At 40.4% G+C, this 21,986-nt stretch overlaps 1 protein-coding gene across 14 annotated transcripts in view; it reads right to left on the minus strand.

The window, feature by feature from the left end:
- Window positions 1-21,986, minus strand: part of PLCB4 (phospholipase C beta 4) — a 414,002-nt gene that overhangs the window by 87,758 nt on the left and 304,258 nt on the right. For all 14 annotated transcript variants that reach the window (XR_003524780.1, XM_027623038.1, XM_027623041.1 and 11 more), the window contains 9 exons: window positions 21,040-21,121; window positions 19,533-19,633; window positions 18,796-18,853; window positions 11,930-12,038; window positions 7,582-7,792; window positions 6,460-6,553; window positions 4,311-4,390; window positions 3,681-3,765; window positions 860-950 (listed from right to left, as the gene is read on the minus strand). Coding sequence is in view for 13 of the 14 variants with exons in the window: in XM_027623038.1 (XP_027478839.1) it covers window positions 860-950; window positions 3,681-3,765; window positions 4,311-4,390; window positions 6,460-6,553; window positions 7,582-7,792; window positions 11,930-12,038; window positions 18,796-18,853; window positions 19,533-19,633; window positions 21,040-21,121 (911 nt within the window). In the remaining variant the exon portion in view is untranslated. The remainder of the gene's footprint in view (window positions 1-859; window positions 951-3,680; window positions 3,766-4,310; window positions 4,391-6,459; window positions 6,554-7,581; window positions 7,793-11,929; window positions 12,039-18,795; window positions 18,854-19,532; window positions 19,634-21,039; window positions 21,122-21,986) is intronic.

Consider the following 21,986-nt stretch of genomic DNA (forward strand, 5'->3'; position numbering starts at 1 on the left):
TGTGGAATTTAAGAAACATAACAGAGGAGTATAGGGGAAGGGAGGGAAAAATAGAACAAGACGAAATCAGAGAGGGAGGCAAACCATAAGAGACTCTTAATCATAGGAAACAAACTGAGGGTTGCTGGAGGGGAGAGGTGTGGGGGGATGGGGTAACTGGGTGATGGACGTTAAGGAGGGCGCGTGATGTGATGAGCACCGGTTGTTATATAAGACTGATGCCTCACTGAACTCTACCTCTGAAACTAATAATATACTATACGTTAATTAATTGAATTTAAATTAAAAAAAATAAAACTTAGAATACCTAGGGTAAAAACACAATGTAATCATACCAATATTTAATGCTACCAATTCATTGAATTAAGAGATTGGCCGAAAGGAAATATTTTCAAAGAAAATCTCCAGGGAAAATACAGGGGAAATATAAAATCATTTCTCTCTCTCCACACATATACACATTCACACATTCACCTAGGACCCCTAGATATGTATACCTCACAGAGGCAAACTGCAAAGGGAAAGCTTTTAAGAGGACTTTAAAGCATACTAAATGATAAAACGCTGGTTCCTTCTATCTTGATAAATTCTATAATGCCTCTTTCACTTTCTTCTCATTTTGCCTTGGGATCATTCCAAATCCTGTATCCTATGAATATATGAATATGTTTTTCCCACTGCAAGAACCTACACTTAAATGTCAATGTGGCCACTTCACTCTGAAAAGTATATGCAACACTGCTATGCTCCCGTCCTCCCCCAAATCCGTGGTTTTAAAATAGATTTCATTTTAGACAGCTGAATTGTCCAAACACACAATGAGTGTGTGCTTCATCATTGGTGTGTGTCTTTGACTTACTTTTTTCAACCTCAGGTTTCAGCCGTTTATTTTTGATGAGTATTTTTCTTTTGAGGTCATTGGGGGATGGTAAGGGCCTGCCTGGTTCAAGCTAGAGATAAACAGAAAAGGCTGAATTAATGATGTGCTTCTTCAGTTTCATTCCCAGCCCAGAGTGAGCACGGAGGCCTGTTATACAGCCCAACATCCACTAGATGGCAGTCCGCACAGTTTTATGTTTTCATTCCCCAACCCCAATCAGCCTACTGAATGCAACTGTCTTAGACTGCAAACTTGACATCCACAGTCTCCCAGAGCTATGTAGAGCCACTCCACCTTCCCCAGAGGGAGCCGGGTTTGACCTGGGGTGCTGCTGGGGGAGGGCTCCTGCTCAACTTCAGGAGTTGAGCATCCCACCTCACACCTTGCTCCTTTTATATATCGGATAAAGTACAAGGGGTCATTGTGATAGCTGGGGTCCGAACTGCTTTCCTAGGCAGAAGTCGAAGGCTCCCTGATCCCCCCAAGGGTTAGGCTGTATTAGGAAGCCTGTTTACTCAGTAGGCTGATGTAACCCCAATACTTGGGATTGTGGTTTTGTAGGTTCAAAAAGAGAATCAAGAAGGGAGTGGTCAATTACTGAAACCTGACCTCTACTGCGGTTTCGTTTGCTTGGATTTGTCTGCAAAGGCGAAGTCCTTTCTTCTATGCCTCTGACCCATACAACTGTGCTATATCTAGCCACCCATTCCCCATTCTCCCATGCATCCACGTATGCACCTACCCACCCAACCACCCACCCATCTTTTCCATGCATCCATTCATTTTTTCCCAAAAGTAATCCTTTACTACTTATTACATGCAAAGCACTGTGCATTCCTATGTCTGTGTTGCCTCAAACAAAGCTCTTTGCCAAAATTCTGCTTCCGTCCAAAGCCTGCTGTCACTGGTTCATTCCCCAGTGATCTCTCTTGAACCTGGGTATCTCCAGTAAGTATTCACAGGTCACAGGCCATCTTCCTTTGTATAGTTTTACCCGTGTGTTCTGTGTCTCCCCCACAGCCCCCTCATGACTGAAAGCTTTCCACTTCAGGGAGGTCTAACTCCCATGTGTATTCATCTACGCTCCCCACAACACTTATCATGTACGTGCATATCACTCTACGAAACATACAGTGGTCTTTCCACAGAAGCAAGCACCTTAGCCCAATCGGAAAAGTAAACAGAGGGCCTAAGTAAAACTAAAATTAAAAAATCAGGGCTGTTCCTTAGTTTGGGTTCCCTCAGAATCAGTCTCTGAGACAAGGATGTGAATAGTCCCATAGTCTATTTGGGCGGCAGCCTCAGGAATGTCCAACAGGGGGTGGGAAAGTGAGAAAAAGGTGGCAAGCAGCCAACCCCAAGGGGGTGTTACCAGACAAGCTATCACCGAGGGGGCAGGCATGTGGTCCTGCTGTGGAGCCTGACTGTTCTGGAGCTGTTCCTCCTGCCGAGTGAGGGGGCCCAGGGGGAGGGGTGTGAGCTCTCTGGCACTTCTGGCCTGTCTTTCGCATATGGGCAGAGCAGGCTCCGGGGACCAGGGCATCCCACCTCACAGGAAAAGCTGCAGGCACTGGCAGCCGAAAGTCAGGCCAGCGTGCAGGGAAAACAGGGGATGCTGCGCCGACAGGGGCAGGGAGCCTGCAGCATGGCGTCCATAGGCTGAAGACAATTGGGAGGTGGGTGCAAAGGATGCAAATATCCCTGTGTCCTAGATTTTTTCCAGTTTTTTTTTTTTTTTTTTTACTACCGCAAAGTACTTTATACGTAATCCCGTTAGTTCTTTTACTACTCATAACATCTTGGCACAGTGGATCTTCACCACTTGGAGGTTATGGATCCTTGCAAAAATGTGATGAACTCTCTGGAATAATTATATACCCCCCCCAAAAAATTGTACGCAATTAGAATGAGGTCACAGACCTCACAAAGCCTATCTATGGGCGACAGGTTAAAAGTTCTTTGCTTTATGAAGCAATTTGTGGGTGTAAAAATTAAGCTCAAAAAAATGGATGTATAACTTTCCAAGTATTTGGTTTGTTTTTTTTTTTAAAGATTTTATTTCTTTGAAAGGGAGAGTGAGACAGCACGCATACAGGTGCACATACAAGTCGGGGGAGGAGCAGAGGGGAAGCGGGGGAAGCTCTCAGGCAGACTCTGTGCTGAGTGTGGAGGCCAACGTGGGGCTCTATCTCATGACCCCGAGATCATGACCTGAGCCAAAACCAAGAGTCGGACCCTCAACCGACTGAGCCACCCAGACACCCCCCCCAAATATTTGTTTTGGAGGTGGGAGCTTGAACTTCAGACGCTTGTGACTTCAGTTTAGGGGACTTCTCAGAGCAATGGGCTCCCATGGGTGCTGAACCCTACATGCGCATTGGATTCACCTGGAGGGTTTTTTAAAAACACCACACTCAGGCCTTACCCAGATCAATTAACTCAGAATCTCTGAGTGGGGCCCTGGCAAAGGTATTTTTAATAGTCCTTCTAGATGATTCTATCATACAACCAAGTTGAGAACAAATGCTGAGTATAGACCCCTGGCCCCTGGGCATGTTATAAAACTTTAAAACAGAAATCTCAAAAACCATAAAAGACCTCGAGACCTTCTAAATTAAATTGAACCAGATGTTTATTTTATGTCTCTCTACACATCTGTCTGAAGTGCAAAAGCTTTCCATACCAATGAATTTAAGTAAATATGAAGATCTTTAGTCCTCTAGCACTACTTGACCCTTTAGAAATGAATTTCAAAACAAATCCATTCAGGTTAGAAATATGGTTTGCTAAAAATACATACTGGATGTGATTCAAGTGCTTGTTTCAACAGGAGATCCCCAAATAGATCTTCGCAATATTTGGACATCTTGTACTGTTGATATTTGCTGGAGAGAGAGAACACTGGCATTTATAAATTCAAACATCCATTAACCATCCAAGAATAAGAAACATCCATTCCTAGGTGATTAAAAACTCCCACTCTGCAAAATCCACGCTTGTCCTCTTGATGCTAAGTGAGATGCTCGGTTACATACCACAGACTTTAACTTGTATAGTTTCAAAAGTAGATTTGGCTCCCCCAAAATAAGAGCTGGCAAACAGAATAAAAAATGGCTTTCAAGTTCATCAAGTCTGCTTTCAAATCCATTGCCAAATCTTCCAACTCAGTGGAACTTTGAGCAAGGTGTCCTGATCTCTCACCTTTTAGAGGAAGCATCTCTAAAACACATCAAGATGACTTGTTTTTTCCCTTTGTATTTTTTTTGGAGGTGGTGGTGGGGGTAGTGGTTTGGGGTTTTTTTTCTCCCTCTTTTTTTTTGCATAAGACCGTGTCCTTACCACTTCCCAAAACTATTCAGCTATTTAAAAAGATGTAGAGCAGCAGTGGGGATTGAGTAGTAGATACTTTGAGTAGAAAGCATCATTATACCTGCAGTGATTTTCAAAGGAGAGAATTACAGGATATTCGGATGTGACAAATGCAGTTTCCTTGATGGCTTGAATAACATCCTTTAAAGATAAAAAGTGTTAATGAGAGAGAAAAGCAAAAAAATAAATTAAGGTACCTGAAACCATTCAGAGACTATTAATTTCAGCTCTTCCAAAAGTCAGTTCTGGCAATTAAGACCTGGAGAACCCATTCACTTTGATACCTTTACAGGTGGAGTCTCCTTGTGATTAGATCCAAGTGCAACTAATGGTTAACGACAATTTATTTCAAAGCTAACTGTGGCTTCTCCAACATTATGGCACCATTAACTGGCAAGAAATTTCATCTCAATGGCATGCTGGTTCCTTGCTCAATTACCTGACAAGACAGGTTCAGAGCTCATCTTTCTTGCTGAAGAGCAGGTGAGGTTTTGGCTACGTTTCATTAATTCGATGAAGAGTCCTGTGACATTTGCAACATCCCTTGTTTCTTATTAGCCTGATGAAAATGGGGGGGGAGGAGGTGACGAGGGAGGGTGCTCTCCTTGATCAAGCAACATGTGAGGTGAAACAGGAGGTGTTCTGGATGCCTCTCTCTGACCTGGAAGCTCAGTCATTTGAAACCTTTGAATGAGCTGAGCATGTCCTTCCCACAGATGGCTGGCCTTGCTCTCTGCTTAGCTTTAGAAAGCATGGTTTCAAACCAATGTTTCTACAACCACAGCATCATATTTGATAAAAATCCCCAAATTCTTACTGGCTTATCGTTAACCACAGGAAAAATTCAGTTAAATTGGAAAAAATTTTACAGTAATCTAGGGAAGTCCATTTGAAACCCATCTAATGCCTTGGGTTAGATAATCCTGGAGTATTTTAGTGAGCATCCTTATGGTTTATTCTTGCTTAAAGCTTCTTCACAGGTGAAAACTCCTGTAACCTTGATTGTCCACTTGAGTTGATCAAAAATTAGTCCTTGAGGAAAATTTTGGCTCTGCCCATGGGTTCTCCTTTGCTCACCTCTGAACTGAGAAGAAATAGCCTTCTTTTCAGCTAAGCCTCCTTATTAGGCTCCTTAATTCTCTAAAGAGGACAACCCTTCCTGTCAGTTTGGTTGGCTGTGCAAACTCATGGCTTCCCACTTGAATATATTCTTGATACTTCTCAGGGAGTATAATTCCTTTTCAGGGAACATAATCTTGAATTCACTGCTGCTCAAAATTCACCAACATCTGGCTAAGAGAAATGGTATGTGCATGGAGTGTTATGGGTAAAGGGCCTAGGCATCTGTTTGTACAAATACCTCTGGTGATTTCCCACATGTAGGCAGGGTTGAGAACCACTGCTCCAGATGTTGCAATAACTATTCCAAGTTGCACCAAACTGACAGAGACAGATGTACCTGAATATTGGCCAACCACAGAATTTCATTTTTTGACTTGTCTTTTGGCAGGCTATCATTGGAGCATATTGAAGAGTGTTGTAAGAAACCTTCAAACTGTACATAGAGATCACCAAAAGGCCATTACTGAAAGGCCTGTTTGTAAAACTGTAGATGCCTCTCTTTGAGGATCCTTGGGGAAGAGTCTTATCTCTGGCATCTGGACCAGGAAAAACTATGCTTCTTTGGACCAATGGCTCTGTTTCTAGTTTACAAATCTTGTGAATCATCATGTTTCTCTCCTTGCACTGAATTCTAGAAAGTTTGGAGCCCATTTGTGGCATGGCTTGGCAGTTTATAGGACTTCTTATGGAGGATTCATAAACTCTCACCTCACTCACTTAGCTTCTTGCTCTTACAGGCACTATTTATAATCGATTTTATGTATTCTATTTATCTTTTTATGCCCATTTGAAGTCCTTCAGAAAGAATGTAAAGTAAGCAAGAAAACAGAAGACTGTTTTTAAAGTAATTAGAGTCTGGGGACTCTGGCAGAGAAACCTCATTATATGGTGCTGTCACCATTTGAAAGCAGCAAAGTTAGAAAAAGATGGTGCGATGAAGTGGAGAAAACAGTTTTCTTGACTTTCTCTTCAAAACTGGAGGAAAGGAATATGAAGGCAAAACACTTGAGAAAATGAATAATTTGTTTTCTCCATTCCATCTATCTCTACAATAGTTTGGAAAAGACTATGGCTATTTTGAAACTTACCTTAAAAAGGATATCTGTACACATTGCTTTCCCATGAGTTATTATTGGTTCTTGGTCTTCACCTTTTCCGTCCCAACAGTCAAGTTCAACACATCTAGGCACAATTACAATATTGAACCCTTACAATAAAATAGTATGTGTGTGCAAATTAAAAGAAGAGACATCAAAATAAGTTGTTTTCTTATAGAAGTAGAACATGGACTGAGTTAAATAACATGATTATTTCATGGAGTATGCAGGCCAAAATCACACTATATTCTTTATCACGCTGGTGTCATCAAAAAGGAACTGTCAGAGATTAAGACAGACTTAGGAGATACAACCACCAGTGAAGTTCTGGATGAAATTCAGTATATACTCATGATACTCTCACCATATATATGACAAAGGCACAATGAAGGACAGTCTGGGGACAACTGGGAACATCTGAATACGGGCTGGGTTTTAGATGATGTTGAACAATTTTTAAAATTTTATTCGGTGAAATGATGTAACTTTGGCCATAAAAGAAAATGTTCTCATTGTATCAAATATTCAGAGACAGAAGTAGTGATGTCATTTCCTTAGTGTCTCTCCATACACAAAAAACAGTGAGTTATTAAAAAGGTATGGTTATTGATAACCAAGAAAAAATATCATAATGTAACTACATTTCTTATTTTTCACTTTCAGCATTTTTCCATATTTTAAACCTCAAGTATTTGCCTATTTCCATAGAAGAAAAACCATTTTCAATAATCTTTATTCTCAGAGAATGGCATTTTAGAACTTTTAACATTAAGTAGAGCTAAATTTGCAAATGTTTCAGACCAATAAGAAATTTAGCATGACTTCTTGAAAAAAATTTTTTTTTGCAATTTTGATCAAAAGGGGGGGATAATTAAAATTTACAGTAAAAAATGTCTCTTGGCCCAAAGGAGGATTCTAGAACTTTCTGGAGCAGAGATTTTCTGTTCTTTTTCAAGGTTATATGACCAGGATAATCAATTAAAGAGAAAGAAAAAGGTCCTTTTCATTCTGAATACTGCGTCCTATTTTTTTTTTTTTTTAGAGAAAAGTCAATTAAATTGAAGGGCATCATTAAAAAAAAAAAAAAAAAAAAAGCTGTCCTGAGTTTCTGACCTGCAACCAGCCAGGAGAACCTGTCTGTACATTTCTACTGAAGATTTCCCGCCAAACTGTCGGCCCGTGAGATAGGTATTATGGGAAGAACTGATGAAGTAGTGGGCCAGAGGATGGTCCATTTCTTGGTAAAGTTCTAAACGATCCAGGAAGACTGGGGCATTTTCATCTGACATCAGATATCTGCAAAACCCATCACTTGATATGAGGCCTAGGGGAAAAAAAGAACAGCTAGTAGACATGTGGCTCAGAAGACACACCTCTCACATTTTTCTTCTTGAAAGTTGAGGCAACTTAATTAGGAGTAAAAACTTCTCATTCTCGTTCCCAAGGACCTTCATCCTTCAGAACTTGAACAAAATAAGAGCTGCACATTACAAGGAACCTAATGCATTCCAAAAGACAGGTGGTGTTCTGCTTTTGTAAGTAGGACGGCAGAAGCACACGATTCCCTGAGCTCAGAAGTGCAGCCCCAGGAGCCGTGGTGACCAGGGGTCAAGGGGACCTTCATCAGTTCCATTTCTACCACTCACTCCTTATGTTCTTGGGTCTCAACCTCCTCTTATGTCAAATGGGGGGAAATCCTGGCCACATCTGCTTTCCAGGACTGTCACGAATGGTAAAGAAGAATACATACGAGAGGGGCTCTTAAAATAGTGGAAAACAGGGGTGCCTGGGTGGCTTAGTTGGTTAAGCGTTTGATTCTTGATCTCAGCTCAGGTCTTGATCTCAGGGTTGTGAGTTCAAGCCCCACGTTGGGCTCAAGTGGAAAACCTACAACTGTAGGGCACTACTGTTCTCACTGGATCAGAGAAGGGAGGAACAGCCTCTCTGGGTTTCAACAATTCATTTCTCCTCTTTTATCTATGAACCAGGGTGTGGGACTGGTGAGAAGAGTATTCAGTCATCACTGAAATGTGGCTCCAAGAGTCACTGTTCATTTCGGTCAGTCCTTTCTGATATAGGGCAAGTCCCCTGCGGTCTCAGAAGTGATCAACATTTCTACATCTCTTACCCTGTCAACCATTGACCACCTCAGCTTTTTGTTTTTATTTAAGCATTGGCAAGTTATGAACTGGTTTCAAGCTTATAAAAAAGTACAGATGATAGCATAATAAATAACTACGGGCCCACACCACAGTTTTGTAACATTTTACCTTATTTTACATTTTTCAGAGGAATACATAATTACAGATGCCTTTGCAGCACCCTGTTCTCCCACCCTCCCTCCATCCTGCTGCATGCAGTCCCTCTTTCTACTCCCTTTTAGACAACCACTCCCAACTTTTTGTACTGAACATTCTCAAAACAGCTTTGTAACTCTACTACATACACCTTTAATCAAATAGGTAGTTGTATTTAAAAGCTTATATAAAAGATATTCCACTATTTGCATATGCAACTTGCTATTTTTACATTTTCTTAGAACTTACTCAGTTCGTATAAATAGCTTTTGGTCATTTACTTTTCCCTGAATAATGTACAATAGTATGTGTAGTGGTAGTACGTAGGACTGTAGAATGTAGAGTAGATCCATGTATGAATATACTCATTTATTGTCCATGATTCTGTTGACGGGTATTTAGGTAATTTCTAATTCTAAATAAACATACTACAATAAAAATCTGTGTACCTATCTCCTTGGGCACACACATCCGTTCTAAGAGCAAGTACTTTTTAAGGCACCGGGACAGATGGAGTGATGGGAGAAACAGACACACCCAGCCTTCACGAAACGTATTATGGGAAAGAGAACAAATAAATTAGCAAATAAATATAAGTCTAATGTAATATCACACAAGTGCTAGAAGGAAATAGAAAGCAGGGAATGAAGGCAATCAAGGATGACCAGGATGCTGTGTTCGATACGTGGCCAGCAAAAGCCCTTCCGAGGAGGTCACATTCACAAATAGGGAGCAAGCCACATGCAATCTGGGGAATCATCCCAGGTAGAAGGATCAGCAAGTGCAAAGACCTTGATGCAGGAGTGTGTGACTAAGGGGAAAGGTAGTTAGAAATGAGGCTGGAGAGGAAGCCAAAAGCTACATCAGTTAGACTGAAGTCTTTGCTAGATACTGTGGATTTTACTCTCAATGTGTTGGGAAGCCTTTGGAGGTTCCGAAGAGTGGAATAACATGATTAGATTTAGTTTTTAAAGGTTTAGTCTGGCTGCTGTGTGGAGCATAAACCATAGGGCACTGAGTAGAAAGAAGACAACTAGTTAAAAGTCAACTGGCATCATCCAGGAAGACATGATGTAGGCCTGGCGAGTCTGATGAATGTAGAGACGGTGAGAAGTGATTTATTCAGGACTTATTCTGACGATAGATCTGGTAGGTTTTGCTGATGGATCAGAAGTGATGTGAAAGAACGAAAGCAAGTCAAGGAAGATTCCAAGAGTTTTGGCTTGAAAATCTGGGTGAATCATGGTACCATTTTCCAGGCTGAGAAGGGGACAGGCCTGCGGGCAGGGAAAATCAAAACATGTTGTACATATACATTCGAAATGCCCATTCAGTATCCAAATGGAGAATTCTACCGCAGGTCTATAGTTGAAATTAGAGGGTAGGAGTGGAGAATTTGAAAGTCGTGTGTAGAAAGAAATGTAAAAGCACCGACTTGGGTGAGGGCACTTCCTCTGACATCCAGAGCTGGGAATGAGATGGGAGATGCTACCTACACACCTGGATGTGGAAAGGCTGGGCTGTAGGAAGGGCATATTTTCCACTCTACCAATTATTGCCAAAATATTAGAAAAGGTGGTTGTACCAATTTATGCTTTTCCCAGAAGTTTATAATGCCTTTTGCACCACATTCTCACCCATACTTAAGAATGGCAGACTTTAAAATTTCTGTCATTTGTGAAATGGTGAAGCTATGATTTTTATATGTGTCAATGTAACTTCATAGACTTTAGGACCTGGAAGGACTCTGGAAATAATGAGAGACACCTCTATCCTAACATTTATCATACTGCCAAGGAACTGCTGAGCCTTGTCCTTCAACAGATCACAACTGCCTTACTTGCTTTTGAATCCCCAACATCTGGCACAGTGCTTGGCACCCAGTCAGCCCCCTATAAACTTTAAGAAATGAAAGTAGGGGAGCGAAATACTAGTTGAATGACTGTAAGGTCTCTACCAAGTTATAAGCAGGGGAACCGAGGCCCAGGAATAGAGTCCCTTGATCAAGGTCACACAGTGACAGGGGAGCAACAAGAATCCAATCAAATACTGCAAAGTGCTATATTATCTATCAAGCCACCCTTCCCTTCACTTTAATCCCATGCAACGGAGAATAAATAGTAATACTCAGAGTGTTGGTAGAAAGGTAAATAAGGAAGCACTCTTGCTGAAAGGAGGTATTCGGGGACCTAGCAGGAAGTGTAAGTGTATGTCTATTTGACTTGGAAAAATATCAGGGGTGGGTCATGTGTTCTGGCGGGCCAGCATGCATATACACGGGTTCTATGTGGGTCCAGAGATTAAATAAACCTTTCAGTCACATTCACTGAGATAGAAAGCAAAAAGAACTCAGAAACTGGAGGCCCTAATGCCCAGGGGCACACTGGAGAGATAGAACTTGAACCTGAATCTCCCTTCAACTCTCCACGGAGACCACAAGGCTGAGGCTGGAGGTCAGGTAGCTCTTGTCTCAGGACTTCCTGTCCAATTATGGTAGCATCACCTCTCCCATCCTTTGCAGGAGCCTCCCACTGCTATGAGACTGATCTTCAGTTTCCTCTCCATGCCTTTTCTTTGTCAAATATTGGAATGGACAGCACACTGTTTCCAATGTTTCATTGAAAGAAGGAAATGTTCAGAAACCCCAATAATTTGCTAAATTGATTCCTGACCATTTAATTTCCTATCAGTTGCATTTGTATTACATAACAGAGGTCTAATGATGGGAAGGCTCATCAAATCATGTATTAAAATTTACATGGCTTGGCAAAACAAAAGGGAGAAAAAGAAGGTATAAATTTTTATAAGACGTGAAATTCCTTCCAAGATTGCAAATAGACACTGTATGGGCATTTTTGCAGTTTGAGCATTAGGCAATACTAAAGATCGAATATAAGAGAGTACAACAGGGAAAATATCACTACCATGTGTTTAATAATGTAGTAAATTTACATTATACCTCAGGCAGCATGGGCAAATTCTGATGTAAGGTAAAATTTATACTTAGAACAGGAAAAAAAAATCAGTCCATTAAAAATCCTTGGCTCTAGGGAGCTCCAAAGCATTTAAAGATGTCTTTAACTAAAAATCCAAGAATGTTTAAAGTTGCACATAGTCTTGCTTTCTCTTTAATAAAGAAAATTATCTTTTTTCACTTTTATTACCTTTTTTCTTCAAGTCTTCATCAGGCTCATACATCTCGATGATCTGCATTGCCCTTTTAGCATCATAAAATGGGAATAAAATTTCATTCAGTCGAGGGTCTCGCTGATGCTATGATGAGAAAATAACCCCATTTAGGTTGACATTTCTCACCCTTGGGGCATTACACATCACTAAAGTACGTAATTTCTAAAATAAGATATATTGAGAATATCACATTTACAGTTACAAAGATAGGATTTCACTGTCCTACTGTCTTTCTCCCTAAAATATACTTCAAAAAAGTCCAACTTTGGGAATGCTTTGGTTTCCCTCACTGAACTAGAAAGAGAATACAGAATATATATATATATATATTTTTTTTTTTCCCTCAAAAGCTAAAGGATACATAAAATGGTGTGCATGTCAATTGTACTGTCTTCTAGTTCCCATACCCCAGGTGAGAGATTTGGCATAAATATCTATAAAAAGTGAGGTCAAAAATCTTTGGGGAAAAAAAAAAGGAAAAACAAAAGCAAAAACTAAGGAAAACCCTCCAAATAACTCAAATAGTTAATATACTAACTTAGGTGCCAAAAAAGAAAAACAATAGTAACAACAACAACAACAAAAATCCCTGAGGTTAAAACAGGCAAACATCATTTCATTTTCATTTATATTTTTTATATAAAGAAAAGATTTCTTGGGCAGTCTGCAAACTTCACTTTCTCGAGTAAATATTTATCAAATCCGCCATGATAATGATGACAATTAATCGGCACAAGGATATGTATCAATTACTGACAATATGAAAATCTGTATTTGAATTATCAGTAGTTCAGAAAGTCTTTTTCACTATGAACTAGAACTGGGTGTGCCCTGAGGAAATTCTCTGGGCAAGGGGAGTCCATGAATGATTAAGGCACTTAGGAAGCTGGTGATGCCAGTCTTTAAAAATCAGCACCTGGATGCTCATGGTACTACAGGAGGCACCAGGAACAATGCTATTTCTGCAGTTCTGTCATCCAAACTTCACAGCAGTGGTGAAAAAAACTCCAATTTACTGACTCAGCTACAATCTTCTGTATGTGTGTGTGTTGTGTGTGTCTCTGCGTGTGTGTGTGTCTGTGTGTCTATATCTGGAGGGAGTGGGTCCATGAAACTTCCTTAATGTTCATCGTGAATTGGACCCTGGTCATTCATCAAATCTATAACTTCTATGGAAATCATGGCAGAGAAGCAGATGTGAGCAAAACCTGGTCAATGGGTAGAACCTTGGCGGCAACTCTTTACCCAAATATATGCACAGACATCGAAAAACAGCAGTGAGAAGTTGTTTGAGAAACAACTGTTAAAGGTTCATATGGATTTCCCTTCCCCCATTTGTTTTGAGATGAAAGTTTGAGAAGTGGGTAACACAGAATGAATGCCTTTGGCCAACGCAACACGCACAATGTAATTTCCTCAAGCACTTGTGGCCTAGCCTGTTCTGGCCCTCCCACCTCTTCGCCCAGGTAAGAGTGTTAACTCATAAGGAATCAGTATCTTTTGGTCAGTTTATCCCAATGAAGCATGCTTCTGTTGTAATCTAAGAATTTACAGCTCACAACAGCTCACGTCCATGCATGTGCAAGAGCAGAAACTGTTATATTAACAACAGGCCTTGAAACCATAAAAAACAAAACTCATGGGGTATGCAGAGAGAAACTGTGAGGTGGACCATGGAAGGCCAGGCACATGAAGGCATGCTACAATCTTATTTATGAAATGGATGGGCATCATGCAACCCTAGAGACCGCTATTCAAGGGCATGACAAGCACCACGCCTCTGGTGAGAAGGCATCGTTTTAAAAACAAATCAATGAACAGAAAACTCTTTCTAGGCACATTTCCTCCCCCGTCTCCGTAAAATACTATCACGGAAGAAGATGGATATAGGAGGAAAAGGTCCTTTTTGGACGCCATTGCAGTTATTTTCACAGTTGGCCACTATATTTCACTTCCTTATTAAAAGTAGGCTTTTTGATTTAAAGATATGCTCATTGTTAAGAATTCTGGGCTCATGGAGATGATGGGGTAAATCCATATGAATTAAAAAGAAGAGATTAAGCTGCAGGGGAGAGAAGAGATTAAATTAGGTAAAGGAGGGGGAACCCAGACGCTCCTATGTGCTCTTTATATGCATACCTATGCATGTGAGCCTGGTGTGACTTATAATGTGATCTGTTGATGGAGGCACAGCATCTCCTGCACCTGGGAGTTAAAATGCAGATTCTCAGGCCCCACCAAAAACCTATCAGATCTGATTCTCTGGGGTGGAACCCATGAATCTGTGTTTTGAAAAGCTTTCCAGGTGACTCAAGTTTAAGTAACACTGCTCTAACATGTAAAAGTATGCATTTTAACATACTTGTATTATCACTTATATAAAAAACAAATCAACCTAAAAACCTAAGTCCTGGAAGGACAGAATGCTAAATGTTTGAGATGTCCTCCTAATTAAAGCCCATTAAAATTTAGTCCCAGGACACAACAGTTACTAGAACATCCTGCCTATCAGAAACAAAAGCCAGGAAAACCAAGCCCAAAAATGGATGCATCATAATCCCCTAATTGTACATGTGCAGCAAATAAGCATTAAAAGCAGACAGTATGAAACTGCATTTGCCTTTGCATCACTCCACCAGATAACATAGCCTTTGCTTCACTAAAACTTTGATGTTTCAGAAAGGAAGCATGGTGCACTCTGGATAGTCCGAAGGCAAGGAAGCAGATAATAAGATTTGCATCAGAGTCACAAAACTATAATTTTTATATGAAACAACAAAGAGGAAAAAGATCACTTCCAGGTGACCAGCGTAATAAGGTTGCAGAAGAATCCTACACAGATGTAAGCACAGAGGGGCAAATGTTTCACAACTCTGAGGGATCGCTGGTTTTCCGTGGGGATTTGAGGAAGCAATGTGCCTATGACAATCACCTCTGGACATCCAGAGTTTTGTAAAGTGAGATCTAACCAGCTTCCAAAAATAGGTCACAGAACCGTGCCCTTGTGCATGAGGAGACAGTGGTCATTGCTCCATTATTATGTCCTAACTCTTACTGAGAAAAAGTAGCAATTGGTTTTAACCCAAGCAGCACTGAGAGAGAGAGATGTTGACAAAAAGTATTCAGAAGAGATATAAAGAAGATAAAGGAATGATTTGCAAGAGTAAGGCTTACCCATAAGACTAAAGACGTCCTTCTCTTTCCGTATTAAACAATAAAGACACTATAATGGAAAGCGATCACAGGCCCTTTCCTACACAACTGCAAAATAAACAGGTCTAGCCCTAACGTGATCATATAATGTGTGTGAAGCAGGTGGAGAGATCACTGGCAACAAGAAAATAAAGCTAATTCTGGAAAATTGTGGTCATCTAAGACCTTTTCCCTCTTTTTCTCATCTTGATCTCTCTCTCCAGCCCTCCACGCATCTCCTGATTCTGTAGGCCCTCCCCCTCAGTTATCTAAATCTTTGTGAGAGAATAAAGGTAAAACTGAAATCAATTTGGCTTCTCATTGGAAGTGTGGAAAGATAGGTGAAATTAACTAAAGCCCAGGGACATTAATTAGCCCCACCACAGACAGAGAACGGAGTTGGAAGCAGTAGCTAACCACATGGCAGCTCACAGTGAGTACCTCTACTGGCTCTCCCGGACTCTGGTTTATTTTCAGAAAACAGGAAGAAGAAAAGTTTCTCTTGGTCCACTGATGGGAACAAGAGGCATAGCTGTGGCAAAATTTTAGGATCTGAGTGGTGGATTTCTATAACTAAATCCATCATGGATAATAACAGAAGACATATGATACTCTCATCCACACTAAGCATTCCCGTCCACACTAAGCTTTCCAAGGAGGAATCCAGGAGTAATCCACTAGGACAGTGCTTCACAAACTTTAATGTACAGACCAATCACCTGCAGATGTTGTTAAATGCAGATTTCAAGTCAGTAGGTCTGGGGTGGGACCCAAGATTCTGTATTTCTAACAAGCTCCCACAGGATGCTACTGCTGATGGTCCATGGATCACGCGTTGAGGAGAGACTGAGAAGCAGATGAGAAGCAGGTCTAAAGCTACTAGTGAAAAGCTAGTCAGTGTTGATGACATGGATAGGGAGGAGGTGGTACAAACCCCTATATGGTGACCAAGATAGTAAATGGCCAGTAGTCTCTCCTCTCATTCCAGCTTCCTGGAGATAGACGTGAGTACGCCGAACACAAAATTTCATCTAATAAAAGGATTTACAAGCTGGAAAGTGGTGGGAGGCAGCATGACTTTTTTCCCTATTACTTATTCTAATTGGTTAATGCTGGTATACATGTGTCTACTGATTTTTTGCTTTGTCAATCATTTCTCTGGTTATTTTGCTGAACTCTCATTTAAAGAGTTTTTCAGCTGATAATTTTTGATGGGGTACTCAATCATCATCTTCAAACGATGAGTAGGACTCTGTCCTTTTGTATTCATGAGACTCTTTATTTTTCCTGTCTTATTGTATAATCTGGGGCTTCTAACACAGTGTTGAATTTTGGCTTGTTGACACTATGTAGCTAAGGCATTTTGAAAACGTTTAGATCTAAACTTTTGGAGCCATACACTCTTACACTGCAATGCCTGCTTTCTTCTCGAATGAATGCTATCTCCTTTCATTATAGGTTTTGAAGGTGTTCTGCCTACAGGGTGCTTCTAATTTTGGAGAGAGGAGAAGAGCCACTATAGGACTCAAAAGAAGGTTACAAGGAGCGGGCAGAATGTTTTCTAAGTTTGACAAACTTCTTCAAGGATACATTCAGATTGCTATCTAGTTTTTCCAGTTCAGTTTGCTATGAGAGAAAAGGACGAGATTTGGGCACTTTGATTAGAAACAAAGGCTGTACACTTTCCTGAACCATCTTGTAGTCTCTATGATCTAAAGAAATCAAGAATCACACGGATTCCATGTGTCCCACCTCAAAAGGTGCTTCCTTACCACGAATGAGAAGCGAAGCAGAAGAAAATACAAAAATAAATGAGTGCTATTGGCCACCGTGACAGTGATATATAAAAGTTTATCAAATACTATTTGAAGAAAGAGCCAGAAAGCATGGGTGATCATACCTTTTAAAAATTAAATGTTATGTCTTAGACTTATAAAAATGACAAGTGATGACTGGGTAGGCTTACAAAAACAACCCATACAAGGAAAGATGTGAGATAAAGAGCCCCCCATGAATACCGCACTATCCTCAAGACTTCAGAATTGTTTCTTTATTGTCACGGTGACACACAGAGTAAGGTGTCTGTCATATTTCATAGATGCCTGGACGCCAGCTTCATCTCAGAATGCACAAGAGACTTTGTTTCTAGGAAGTAGCAAACCAATGATAAGAGCTTTTCTCCGTGCCTCCCAACGGTCTTCCCTCTTTAACAAAAAGCAAGACTTTCCTGCCCATCTCACCAAAACTTAAGATGAGTGGGAGTGACCCAAAGTGCATGAAGAAGCTGAAGGAAATAAAACAATAAATCTTAAAAATAAAGCAGAAGAGGGGGAAGGAGTTAAAAGAAACAAAGCAAGGCAACTTAACTTCTGAGTAACGGTGGCACAGGAATGTGGATAATATCTGGGTAAAGATTATAAACATAGTATTCGCATGACCAAAAACTAGTGGGGTGGAAAAACTTGCAATGTTTTCAAGTAAAATAAATACTGTATTGCACTGAAAGGCTTATTAAAAGTGGAGGCAACTGTGCTGATAAATGGAGTAGCTATTCTTCCTGGCACAAGGGCTTTTAGGCTCTGGTTATCATAGTTCTGTCGGGGCAACCCTACCAACTGGGAGCCACTGAGCCCTAACAGGCAAAGATGTGATTTGTCTCCACAAACTGGCAAATCACAGTCTGCCTGTTGCCTGTTCTTTGGATCAATATTTCACGTCTGGCATGATACTCTCTCTTCAAATATTTTCTCTTTATATGGTATAATGGTTAAATTATATTAAAAATTGTTTTGAAACAAAAATATATTGTCCATTCCATTAATGTGCTAGGAAAAAAAGTATATTTTCCATTTTGGATGAGAAAGAGCTTCAACGGGTTTCACTGAACAGAATATTCTTTTGTACATTATAAAGAAAAAAAAAGTTAATTTTAGTTGTAACAAAAGTTGCAATCTTTACGTGTTCCAAAATATTTTTCTTTTGTGCTTCAGCAAATGTTGTCAACCAATGTTGGTTGTTGAGTGAATCATATTCTAAAATGAGCCCTAAGCGTGTTATAAAAATAAAATCTAAAAATTTGACCTGCAATCTAATTGGCCTAATATGTACTATATTTTCACCCAGGAACTCCACTGTTGTGCTCGTTGTCAAAATAATCTCTTTGAACCTACATATCGTTCTTACATGCAATCATTTAAAAGACAAAAATAAAGCTTTCCAGTCCATGCAAAGGTATGAGAAAAAGTTAGCAATGGAGAATCCAACTATAGTGTGGTAATTTCAATCCATTCTATATTTAATGAGATCAATAGGAGAAAAAAAAAGTACCTTAAGTATCATCTTGCAAAAACAGACACATTTAATTAAATGAATATATTATAAAATTCACACGCACACACAGAACCAGAGCTATACATCACAGCAAGAAAACCAACAAAAAAAAGCAGTGTGCAAAGCCAACGTGTAGGAAGTGCATGAACACCCAGAAGCAGCAGCTGATTTTTGCACCTGGTAAAGAAAGCCATATGGAAAGATCAGCAGGTCAGAAGCAAAGCGAATAGGGCATATGATGCGGGCATGCAATGGGGACATTGGAGGAGGCAAGCCACTGCACACAGACTTTATGGAGTTAATGTATGAAAAAGCTTACTTCATTTAGAAAGCTCACTAATTGGTCTACCGTTAAATAATCAGTTTTGTCTCCATTGCTGAAAAGAAATTTATTAGAAAAAGTAAGTTTTTGTATATGATGCTACAGTAGGTACGATTTACATGTTGACATTTGTTGATGATAATTCTAAACTTATTTCTAACCCTGAAGTAGTGGTGCATTCTTAAAATGGCCAGAGACTGGTTGTAAGGACAAAAAAAAAAAAAAAAAAAGAAAGAAAAAGAAAAAGAAAAAAGAAAAAGAAAAAAAGCAACAACCCAACAAGAGAAAGAAAACACTCCCACTAGCTCACAGAAAATGTCTGCAATTCTTCTGTTTAGTATTATTGAAAACCCTTATTTTAAAAACAACATGTAAGTCATCCATTTGAAGTAACTAGAATGAATGAACTTTTCAACAACATAATAACATTCCAAACCAAATCTAGTTAGTTCACATAATGGGTTAATACCTAAAGGAGCAGGTTAAAATTGTAGGTAGTTAGTAAAGCCAATGCAAGGGGGGAAAAATCGTTCCAGGTGCTGCCATTAATTTTTGTAAAAGTTTCTCAAAAACTCAGAGTGAACTTTTACAGTGATAAACTAAGGGGTGAAAATGTAAACCTAACTACATAATCCTAGAGACTCTCAACATACTATATTAGAACATTACCACAAAAAATGTTTTAAAAATCTAAAGGGACAAGAATGTGACATTTTTTCATAAGTAGAACTTACATTTTTTTAAAAAGATCCTCTATATCTGTCCGAGGACAAATCTTTTGTGTCAGTTCATAGAACTTTTCATAAGTAAATGCCGCAGGCTCAATTTCATCATTCTGTAAAGAACAAAAGAGTGTCATAACTTATGCAACATCTTTCTCCTTGGAGGGGAAGAATCTATCTATAGGATCATGAAGCAAAGCAATGACCACCTGGGATTCCCAGGGCCTCAATCTCTGATTCTTACTGAGAGAAGCCAGACAGCCAATCCCAGCTGTGGTCAGGCCGTCCCGCCAGCACCCGGCATGTGTAAATGGGTGTTTCTGGTTACCATGGGCAGCCATAACTTGTGTGTTCAAAAACTGACTACAGCTGGGCTCGCTCTGGGAAACACCCCATAAACAAATATAAAGAAACATTTCCTCTTTCTCTCCTTGATGGAGAAAAGCAAGTGCCTGCCTAAAGGATGCTGAATAAATCAAACTGAGTGTTTACTTATGTTTATCTTATGAATTTTCACAAGACAACATGAAGGGGCTCAGGACAACCATATAAAATTTTACTTTTCATCCTGAAGTTTGTATTTCAAATTGGGTTTGTTAAAGTAGTAACAGGCTAAAATCTTTCTTGCAGTCAATAAATTAGTTTCAATTATTCTAAATCCAAAGGGCCAGGAACACAAATGGTTTGTGAGGGAGGGGTGCTTTATAAAATACTCCACAGCCATCTTGAAGAGTTCTTCAAGTCATAATTAGTCAATTATTCAGGCTGACATTGTGCTTGGTCAAGGCAATGTGGATGGGCTTCTCTAATAAGCTTTCCGGGGGCGTGTGGGCGGCTCAGTCGGTTGGGCATCGACTCTTTTTTTTTAAGATTTTATTTATTCATGAGAGAGAGAGAGAAAGTGCACACAAGCAGGGGGAGAGGCAGAGGGCGAGGGAGAAGCAGACCCCCTGCTGGGCTGGGAGCCCAACGTGGGGCTTGATCCCAGGACCTGCAGATAATGACCTGAGCCGAAGGCAGATGCTTAACCATCTGAGCCACCCAGGCGCCTTGGGCACCTGACTCTTGACTTGGGCCCGGATCATGATCTCAGGGTCTTGGGATCGAGCCCGGCATCTGGCATTGTGCTGGGCGTGAAGCCTGCTTGAGATTCTCTCTCTCTCTTCCCCTCTGCATGCCACCCCCCTCCCCACTCTCTCTCTCAAAAAATAAAATAAAATAAGCTTTCCACAGGCTGTGTAAAAGAGCCTGGCTGTCATTTCCTTTTCTTAATAAAGTTGATAAAAACATTTTGAAGTACACTATTTGAATTTGAAAACGTTTAGTTTAAAATGCCCAGAAAACAAAAGGCAGGCAGGCAGGCAGGCAGGCAGAAGGGAAAGTTACTTGTATTCTATGTGACTGAAACCAGTTCTGAATCTAAATGACATCAGGTGAACATAAATAAGCTGGCTTATTTCATATGAGAACATAAATAGACAAAATCGTTTTAGAAACACATGATTAAATGAATAAATACCTTTCCACTGGGAAGACCTAACTCCTTGAGTGCTTGAAAGATCACCTTTTCTGTTTTCCCCGATGCAAAAGTTCTAGTAATACTAGGGCAGAAAAGAAAGGAAAAAAAGAAAAGTCAAGTTTTGTTAATTCTGTTTTCTCTGAGGCAAAAATCCAAACGATACTCAGGACTGTAGGATGGCAGGGGGAGAAGGGGAAGGAAAATACACTTAGTTTTCATTTTTAGGTATTTTTCACTTCCCTAACTAGCTCCTGCAATATCCCTCTGGTTACACTTGTGAGGCAACTTGTTCTCAGATGGGTGTCCCCCTGGGTGCTCATGAACCCAAGAAGCTGTGGAGATACATACTGGTGGACCAAAACAATGATAAATTTTGATCCTACCAAATAACTTTCTCAGGAAAAAGGCATGTGGCAGATGAATAAAACCTCATGTTGATACTATCTAGGCTTGGGGTAGAAAAATAGGCTCCACAGAATTCAGCGTCTCCCTGGGATGGCCCTTATACCTTGCTTTCAAACTTACCACAGCTGAGATGCACTATCAGATATGTTTTTAAAATTTTTTAAAGATCTTATTTATTTATTTAAGGGGGGGCAGCACCAGCAGGGGGTGGGGAGGGGCAGAGGCAGAGAGAGAAGCAGACTCTGTGCTGAGCCAGGAACCTGCCACAAGGCTCGATCCCAGGATCCTGAGATCATGATCTGAGCCTAGGTCAGACGCTTAACCTGAGCCACCCAGGTGGCCTTACATTTCTTTTTTTAAAGATTATATTTACTTATTTGACAGAGACAGCAAGAGAGGGAACACAAGCAGGGGGAGTGGGAGAGGGAGAAGCAGGCTTCCCGTGGAGCAGGGAGCCCCATGCGGGGCTCGATCCCATGGCCCTGGGATCATGACCTGAGCCGAAGGCAGACACTTAACCATCTGAGCCACCCAGGCGCCCC

Source organism: Zalophus californianus, chromosome 8 (genome assembly GCF_009762305.2).
Source record: "Zalophus californianus isolate mZalCal1 chromosome 8, mZalCal1.pri.v2, whole genome shotgun sequence".
Taxonomy (NCBI): domain Eukaryota; kingdom Metazoa; phylum Chordata; class Mammalia; order Carnivora; family Otariidae; genus Zalophus; species Zalophus californianus.